General features: G+C 57.8%; 1 protein-coding gene across 1 annotated transcript in view; it reads left to right on the top strand.

Annotated features, from left to right (window-relative positions):
- Window positions 1-2: 2 nt before the first annotated feature.
- Window positions 3-9,449, top strand: part of PKD1 (polycystin 1, transient receptor potential channel interacting) — a gene marked incomplete at its 5' end in the record, with an annotated part of 47,826 nt that continues 38,379 nt past the window's right edge. Inside the window, 1 exon segment of the mRNA XM_017858295.1 lies at window positions 3-115. Within this exon segment, the coding sequence (XP_017713784.1) occupies window positions 3-115 (113 nt within the window).

Here is a 9,449-nt window from a genome sequence, read left to right as displayed (position 1 = left end):
CGCCCCCCTGCCTCTGCGGCCCTGCGCCCGGCGCCGCCTGCCGCGTCAACTGCTCGGGCCGCGGGCTGCGGACGCTTGGTCCCGCGTTGCGCATCCCCGCGGACGCCACGGCGCTGTGAGTAGCGAGCCCAGCGGGATCCGGGAGAGGCCGCGGGGCGGGCGGGCGTGGGCGCGTTCCCTGGCCCGGTACTGGAAGCAGGACGCGGGCCAGGACGCTCCCAGGGCGAGGCTCCGGCGCGGGACGGCGGCCCTGCTAAATAAGGAACGCCTGGAGCCGCGGTTGGCACGGCCCCGGGGAGCCGAAAAACCCCGGGTCTGGAGACAGACGTCCCACCCGGGGGCTCTGCAGACGCCAGCGGGGGCGGGGCGTGGAGGCCGCGCTCAGCTGAGAGGACAAACAGTCGCTAATTGGAGAGGAATTGGGATGCGGCCTGGGGCTGCGGGATACCCCGGGAGGTGGGGATGGCTGTCGGGGGCGGTAGGGAGGACTTTCAGGAGGTGTCTGGACAAGGATTTGATGGATGTGCAAGAATTGGCCTGATGCTTAGGAGGGGGCGATGAGGTGGGTCCAGAAGAAGGGGGCGTGAATGTTGTGAGCAAAGTCCGTGAGGCTGGAGGCTGGCCACGGGAGGTGGGCTCTCGGGTGGGCTGGGGTCATGAAGGGCCTCAGGCGCTTTGCTATTGGGTTCCAAGGCTATCCTGAGAACAGGGGCGAGGGGGGATTGCTGTGAGGGATTAAAGCCTTGTCATGTTCGCTTTCTGGACATAAAAGCAACAGGTGGCCTTCATGGAGACGCTGCCCATAGCCAGGTCTGTGCCAGGCTCCAGTTGGGGGTCGTCATGTGGAATCCTGACCCTGATCCTCTGAGGCATAGGGACTGGAGATTTGCATTTCACAGATGGGGAAACAGGTTTGGAGAGGTGACACGACCTGTCCCAGGTATCATAGTCAGGACAGGACCTGTCCCAGGCATTACAGTCAGGGCAGGACCTGTCTCAGGCATCACAGCCGGGATGTGTATAGCACGGGTATGGAACTGAGGTGCTCAGGATCCAGAGTTGGGTTGAAAAGGGCACAGGGGACTAAGATAAGCAGACAGTTGTCACCAGCGCTGGGGAGAGTCTTGGGGCCAGTTTGATGCCTTGTATTTCTCAGGCTCCAGGCTGCTCACTGGGATGCTGTGTCTCCCTGGGTGCGTGCTGGATCCCTGGGGAACGTGGCACATCCCCAGGCTTGCTGAACATTGGGTGGGTCCTGGCATTTGGTTTTGTAATGTTTCTGGGTCACTCCTGCCTGTGGCCACCCTTCCTTAGGGTAGCCATGTGTCCTTGGGGCTTTGCTGGTTGGTCTCAAGAGTGGGAGAAGAATGGATTCTCCTGGACCAGTGGAGCCCGTGCCCCTCTGGGCCACACTGCTCCTGCGCTCACTGATTGCTGAAGCGTGTGTCTTGCGGCCGTCTCTGTGGAGATGGCCTCCTCCTGCCTGGCAGCAGCGCCCACAGAATTGCATCAGACCTACCCACCCGTTGTTTCTGATGCTGTAGCCGAGGGCTCCTCTGTCTGCCAGTCTGGTCACTGGGGGCTCTGTCCAGGTCCTGCACCTGGGGTTCCTGCTTCCCGGCACCTGGTGGTGTCCATGTGAGCAGCCCCTCAGGAGCTGTCCAGGAGAGAAGGGCACTGGTGGCGGCTGACCGGAGAACAAGGCCTGGGCTCTCCAGGCCCTCAGCACAGCAGTGGAGCCCCCACCCTCGCCCCTGCCTTGTGTTGTTCCCTTAAGCTCTGGTCCTGGGGTTTGGAGGAGGGGGACCCTGGGAGTTGGTGGCCTGTCCCAGTCTGAGCTGGCAAGATTCCAGTTGCCAGGCCCCTCAACTGTGCAACAGGGTACAGGGTGACCTCATGTGGACAGGTGGGTGCTGTTCTGTACACACCTGGAGCTGCCGCTGGGAGAGTTCTGGAAGGTGGGGTGAGGGGACCCATGGGACACTGGGGACTTGGGAAAGATGTTAAGGCCCTGGCTGGCCCCTGAGGCCACCCTCTGTGCTGTGGAGGCTGCCCAGCCATTTTGCTGTCTATCCTGCAATCTCCTCCTCAGGGAGATGGCTGGGTTTTTCCCAGGGGAGAGGCGCTGAGCTGGGAGAGGTCGAGGACACAGATCACAGCTGCTGGCGGGTGTTTAAGGGCCCAGGAGCGTTGCTGTCTGGGTGTCCCCAGCAGCCTTCCTAGGGGGCTCACACAGGTGCCCCTGTACTTGTGGCTCCCCGGCTGCTGAAGCTCAGCAGGGACAGCTGTGTGCAGTCCCCGATGGAGGACAGCTGGGGCTTCTGACGCCACAGCCTTCCTTGTGCTAATGATGATGCTGAGAGGTGGCAGCTTTTGGAAAAGATGGCGCACTGCAAAATGTCCTGCTCCGCGTGGCTCGAAGCTTCGTGGGGGAGACGTGGGCAGAGCCGTGAGTGACTCATGGACCACCCACCCCAGAGCCTGCCCTGCCCTCCTTGCTCCTATCCTTCTCCCTCTTGACCCATGTTTTGAACCAAATTCCTTTTCTTTATTTGCAAGCATTTTGGAGGGCATGGCAATACCGCAGACCCACCTAACACAACAAACAATTCCTTAATGCCACCAAAGGCCTGGTGTGTTCAGATTTTTGGTTTAATAGTTGGAATCAGGAGCCAAATAAGGTCCACACAGTGCAGTTAGTTGATGTCTTCTTTTTTTTTTTTTTGAGATGGAGCCTTGCTCTGTCTCCAGGCCGGAGTGCATGATTTCAGCTCACTGCAACCTCTAACTACCTGGTTTAAGTGATTCTCCTGCCTCAGCCTCCCAAGTAGCTGGTAGCTGGGGTTACAGGCATGCACCACCACGCCTGGCTAATTTTTGTATTTTTAATAGAGATAGAGTTTTACCATGTTGGCCAGGATGGTCTCGATCTCCTGACCTCGTGATCTGCCCACCTCGGCCTCCCAACGTGCTTGGATTATAGGCATGAGTCACCATGTCTAGCCAATGTATTTTAAAAATACATACTTTTTTTTTTTTTGAGACGGAGTTTCGCTCTTGTTGCCCAGGCTGGAGTGCAATGATCTCGGCTCACTGCAACCTCCGCCTTCCGGGTTCAAGCGATTGTCTTGCCTCAGCCTCTCAAGTAGCTGGGATTACAGGCATGTGCCACCATGCCCAGCTAATTTTGTATTTTTAGTAGAGACGGGATTTCTCCATGTTGGTCAGGCTGGTCTCAAACTTAACCTCAGGGGATCTGCCTGCCTTGGCCTTCCAAAGTGTTGGGATTACAGGTGTGAGCCACGGCATCAAGCAAAAATATATATGTGTCTTTAAGGCGGGTCAAGCAAAGCAGTGGGATTGGAGAAAGAACAAAGAATTCTACCTGGCTGTGATCAATTCATTGTAAACAGCGCTGTGCTTGGACCAGCCAGCTGATGTCTTTTGTTTTGTTTTGTTTTGTTTGAGACGGAGTCTGGCTCTGTCACCCAGGCTGGAGGGCAGTGGTGTGATCTTGGCTCACTGCAGCCTCTGCCTCCTGGGTTCAAGCAATTCTCCTGCCTCAGCCTCCTGAGTAGCTGGGATTACGGCGCATGCCACCACGCCCGGCTAATTTTTAAAAATATTTTTAGTAGAGACAGGGTTTCACCATGTTGGTCAGGCTGGTCCCAAACTCTTGGCCTCAGGTGATCCACTTGCTTTGGCCTCCCGAAGTGCTGAGATTACAGGTGTGAGTAATGTCTTTTATTTATTTATTTATTATTATTTTTGAGATGGAATCTTGCTCTGTCGCCCAGGCTGGAGTGCAGCAGCACTATCTTGGCTCATTGCAAGCTCTGCCTCGCAGGTTCATGCCATTCTCCTGCCTCAGCCTCCCGAGTAGCGGGGACTACAGGTGCCCACCACCACGCCCGGCTAATTTTTTGTAGTTTTAGTAGAGACGGGGTTTCACCATGTTAGCCAGGATGGTCTCGATCTCCTGACCCTCGTGATCCGCCCACCTCGGCCTCCCAAAGTGCTGGGATTACAGGCGTGAGCCCCCGCCTGTCTTTTATGCTGGGATGACAGGCGTGAGCCCCCGCCTGTCTTTGATGCTGGGATTACAGGCGTGAGCCACCGCCTGTCTTTTATGCTGGGATTACAGCCGTGAGCCACCCCGTCTTTTAAATGTCCGATGATGTCTAGGAGCTTCCCTTCCTCTCTTTCTCCTTGTGCAATTTGTTGAAGAAACTTGACTCCTGCAGCCTGGATTTCCCACTGTGTCTTGGGGGTGCCACCTCCGTGGTGCCACCTCCGTGGTACTGTGAGTGTGTCCTTTGTGTTTCTTGTAAATTGGTTATTGGAGCGGATATCCCATTGTCCCAGAGGTTGTCCTGGCTGGCACTGCCCTAGGTGTAGATGTCATTGGCTCAGGGCCGCCTGCTCTAAAGACCACTTCCCGGTGCTGGGTGCCACTCACCCTGGCTGGGGGTCACCTGGGTCTGCTGCTTTCTTGCGAATGCTGGGGTCCAGGACTGGGCACATACGAGGAACTTGGTAGGTGCTTGGTGCACTGATGTAAAATATTGGGGCACCCAGGGCCTTGCCCTTTCCCACCTGCATCCCTGAATGACAGGAGAGTGTCCGGGAGTATAGGGGTGGGAGGCACAGCCCCCGGGGTCCTTGCCTGGGATTGGCGTCGGGGAAGACAGGCATTCTGGAGCGACCCCTGGCCTGACGCCTTAGAGCGCAGCTGCCACAGGCACGGCTGCCTTGGGGGCTGGCAAGGCCACAGAAGGGCCCCCGGCTCCTATTTCTTGTCCCTGGATCCTGAGAGCGAAGACTAGGGATTGTCACCAAGGCCTCCATGAGCCCTTACCAGAAGGAGGGCCGCCCTTGAGGGCTCTGTTACCACTGGAGCCCACGTTCAAGCAACACACAAATAATTCTCCAAGGATACAGATAGATTATGGGGAGGGGGTGGCCTGGAAGGACCTCCAGTGCAGGTGACACTGAAGCCAGGTTTCAAAGCTGTCTCTGGCCCAGAGAGAGTCCCCAAAGGGCAAGGTGACTCGGGGGCAGGGGCAGGGCCTCTGTCGGGAGAGCCTAGGATAGGCCCATGTCTTCTAGGAAGAGCCCTGGCAGCTGAGCGCAGGTGGTGGGGAGGACTTGCATCCTGCATGTCCCAGCTGGCCTCTCCTGTGGTCCCTGAGCTGGGTCCCACATGGCTCCTGCACTCGGGCATTCAGAACGTGCATGCATGGGAAATGGTAGTTTCTTTATTAGACACAAATACAAACTCGCCAAACTTGTGGACAAAAATGTAGACAAGAAATCACACACTCACTCCTGTATGCGATTGCCGGCAGGGGCTGTGGAGGAGTTGGGGAGACTTTGGTTGTGTCTGCAGCAGTTGGGAATGTGGGCAGATGAACCTGGAGCACCCGAGCTCCCACTGCAGAGGCAACTGTGGAGACAGAGAGCACCTGCAGGTCATCCATCCAGTATTGGCTTTGCATCCAGATCATCCAGGGAACACTGTGACTCAGCAACAGATAGGGACCCCATTTAAACATCGGCAAGGGGCCACTCACACCTGGATTTAAACATCAGCAAGGGGGCACTCACATCTGGATTTAAACATCGGCAAGGGGCGACTCGCACCTGGAATCCCAGCAGTTTGTGAGGCCAGGGTGGATGAATCGCTTGAGCCCGGGAGTTTGAGACCAGCCTGGGCAACCGGGCGAGACCCCAGTCTCTAAAAAGTAAAAGAACATGCCAGGCGTGGTAGTGTGCGTCTGTGGTTCCAGCTACTTAGGAGACTGAGATGGGAGGATCACTTGAGCTGAGGAGGTCAAGGCTGCAGTGAGCTGTGATCACACCACTGCACTCCAGACTGGGTCACAGAGCAAGACTCTGTTTCAAAAAAAAAAAAAACCACACAGGATCCGAACAGAGATTTCTCCAGAGAAGACGCACAGATGGCCAACCCCACGTGAGAAGATGGTCAACCTCATTAGTCATGAGGGAAACACAAATCAAAACCCCTGGCCGGCTGGGCGTGAGGGCTCACGCCTGTAATCCAGCACTTTAGGGAGGCAGATTGCTTGAGGCCAGGAGTTTGAGGCCAGCCTGGGCAACATAGGAAGACCAACAAATAGATATTAGTGGTGGCACCTGTAGTCCCAGCTAGTTGGGAGGCTGAGGGAGGAGAATTCCCTGAGTCTGTGAGGTTGAAACTAGTTAGCAATGATTGTGCCACTGCACTCCAGCCTGGGTGACAGGAAACACTGTCTTAAAAAAAAAAACAAAATACAGACTGGGCGCGATGGCTCACGCCTGTAATCCCAGCACTTTGGGAGGTCAAGGTGGGTGGATCACAAGGTCAGGAGTTTGAGACCAGCCTGACCAACATGGTGAAACCCCTTCTCTACTAAAAATACAAAAATTTGGCCGGGTGTGGTGGCACATGCCTGTAATTCCAGCTACTCAGGAGGCTGAGGCAGGAGACTCCCTTCAGCCTGGGAGGCGGAGCTTGCAGTCAGCTAGTATCATACCACTGCCCTCTAGCTTGGTCAACAGAGCGAGACTCCATCTCAAAAAAAAAAAAAAAAAAAGGAAGCCGGGCATGGTGGTGCATGCCTGTAGTCCCAGCTACTATGGGGGCTGAGGCAGGAGAATCACTTGAACGCGGGAGGCAGAGGTTGCAGTGAGGCAAGATCGCACCACGCACTCCAGCTTGGGAGACAGAGCAAAACTTCATCTCAAAAAGGAAAGGTCTGGGAAAAGCCTGCACCTGCTTCCCTGCGGTGGCCATGCCGGGCCCTACGCTGAGCCCTCTGTTTTCTTGTCTCTCCATTCCTCATCATGGTGCTGCAGGGTTGGAGCCACTCCTGGTCCCATTTTACAGACCAGGAAATTGAGGCTCTGAGAAGCCGTGGTGGAGATGATTTCATCAGCATGCTCTGGGGCAGACCCCTGGAGCCGCACAGGGGGTGTGGGGCCCACACCAGTGCCCTGGTTTATAGACAGGTGGCAGTGGCGCTTCCGAGTGGGGCTGGGATGTGCTTGGACTCCCCGAGGGGCCGAGGGGCTCTGCGCCCAGGTCCAGCTGTTTGGGTGCTGCCAGCCCCTCCCACCTGTCCCTCCCGGGCTCATCCCTGCTGTGTCCCTTCCCTCTGGTTTCCTGTTCAGCTTCAGGAAGGAGGCTGGGAACCCAAGTGTAGGGAATTTGGGCCCTGGAGTCAGACCTGGGTTCACATCCCAGTGCCTCCATTTCCGGTGTGACCTTGGTCCAATCTCTCAGCCTCAGTTTCTTCACCTGTAAAGTGGTCTCCATGATTAGATGCGCCCTGTGGAGCAGTGTAGCAGCGACCTGGTTCAGCCACAGGTGGCCCTAACGTAACTTACTAAAGTAGCTCTGTCGGTCCCCTCGGGGGTTCTGGGGGCCCATTCCCCAGTCCTGCATGCACTGTGAGACCTGCTGTGCCACAGAGCAGAGTGTAACAGCCTGAGCGTGAGGGGCACCCAGAGCCAGGTACTGTGCCCGTGCTCAGACTGGATACTGGACAATGGAAGCCAGAGCAGCCTGGATGGGTGGACTTCTATGGACCCCTCAGCATCCCCTCGGTGCCTTCAGCGCAGGGCCGCGTGGCTGTGGGGGCTCACAAGACCTGGCCCACTCCTGCTTGTGCCTGCACCTGAGTGTTCGTGCATTGGTGCCTTCTGATGCGTTCTAGTGTGTGTGAGACATGGGGAGCTGGGAAGTGTTGGCAGAACTGTGAGCGCCGTCTTCGCTCCTTTTGTTCTTTTGACCTTAACTGGCATGCAGCACTGCCTGAGTTCTGTTCAGTGCCTGCTCTGACGTGCGGACCCTGCTGCAGCCTTGTTGTTAGGCAGTGGCGGTGCGTGCTGTCACTGGTGGGTACCGAGAGCCTTTGGGAGCTTTGGGGAGGTTGTGCCAAGCCTGAGCCCTGACATCCCCCTTCCTGGCTTTCTGTGGGCTCTTCTGAGGCCAGGGCGTCTCTGCGAGGGCCTCCTGCTGGAGCTGCCTCTGTGGATCTCTTCTGCCATCCTGGCCCACGAGCAGGTGATACGCTGACAGTGGCCTGGCACTGCTGCCAAATGTGGGTCCTGCATCTGCAAGCCCCTCCCTGGGTCCCCTAGGGTATGGGGTGGGTCTGCCACTGCCCTTGCTCCCCGACCTTGGGGTGCCTCTCCCCCAGCTCAGGGGAGACCCTGCCTAGGATCTGCTCTCCAGTGAGGAAGACACTTTGGAGGGAGACACACGTGTTCTTTTTTGGAGCTCTGCAGTGGCCGTGGAGCCCAGCCCACCAAGCGCCCTGGGATGAAAACATCCCGCTGCTGTCTGGGCCTGGCCCACGCTCTGCTGCCTGCGCTCCAGCTGGCTGAGGCTGGGCACGTCTGCGGGCAGGCACAGCGGCGGGGGCGCCACAGTTCCCCTGCAGAGTGAGTGCAGCTGGAAAATGTAGCTCACGCCCTTTCCCAGAACACCTCGCTCTTCATGGCTTGGCTGCTGTCCTTGCAGAGGGGCCGGGGTGCCCAGGCACTGGTGGCAGGAGAAGGGCTACATCTGGGGCTGAGGTGGGCAGGGTCCTCCCAAGGCCCAGCCCTGGCCCAGCTGGCGTTCCTAACCTTAGCAGCTCCATGATCTGAAGACAGGCTGGGTCCTGTGAGGCCACCTCGGAAAGGGCTTTGTGTCCAGGCAGGGGCAGAAGCCAGCTTTTCCTTCTGGTTGAGGGAGGAATGAGGCCAGTGCTGGGGCAAGCCCTTGCCCAGGGAACGTCACAGCTGTGGGAGTACAGGGGCTCCGGGTCCTGAGCCCATCCACTGTGCATCGTGGCTCTGGCCGCAGGCTGGCTCATGCCATCGTTGGCTGTGCCCACAGCCAAGTGGGTGATGGGATTCCAGCTGCCCGGCTGGATCTGTGCTGCTGCTATCTCCAGGGCACTACTGCGCCCGCACAGCCAGGCGCATTGGCCAGTTCACTTGCCCCCCCACCCTCTTCCTGCCTTGGCTTCCTCCATTGACACACTAGACCCTGCTGGCTGCCTGGGGAGGTGTTTGGGGGGTGGTGTGGAGGGAGGGGGGCCGCTGGAGCCTCAGTGTACTCATCAGGAGCATAGGGCGAGAGAGCACCTGCCCACACCGGCTGTGACGGGTCGGAGTGGAGAGGGATGCGAGGGGGTCGCAGCGCCTGGCTCCATGTTGCAAGCAGCTTGCAGGCGCTCCCTGCAAGCAGGGGCACCAGGAGCCGGCCCTCATTCTCCCCTTGACCTGGAAGGGTGGCCCTGACCCCAGTGGCAGTGGACATGTATAGGAAGCACCCTCCTTCCCACACCCCACAGGTGGGCTCACCTCCAAACGGCCCTTTCTGAGCTGACTGTGTCTTTCCATCAGTGTAGGCAAGGACATCACAGATTCCCCTTTCTCATCTCCCTCGTTCAGGC

Source organism: Rhinopithecus bieti, unplaced genomic scaffold (genome assembly GCF_001698545.2).
Source record: "Rhinopithecus bieti isolate Rb0 unplaced genomic scaffold, ASM169854v2 scaffold_47707, whole genome shotgun sequence".
NCBI classification, from domain to species: domain Eukaryota; kingdom Metazoa; phylum Chordata; class Mammalia; order Primates; family Cercopithecidae; genus Rhinopithecus; species Rhinopithecus bieti.
The sequence above is the reverse complement of the archived record's forward strand: the minus strand, read 5'-3'. Positions and strand labels throughout refer to the sequence as shown.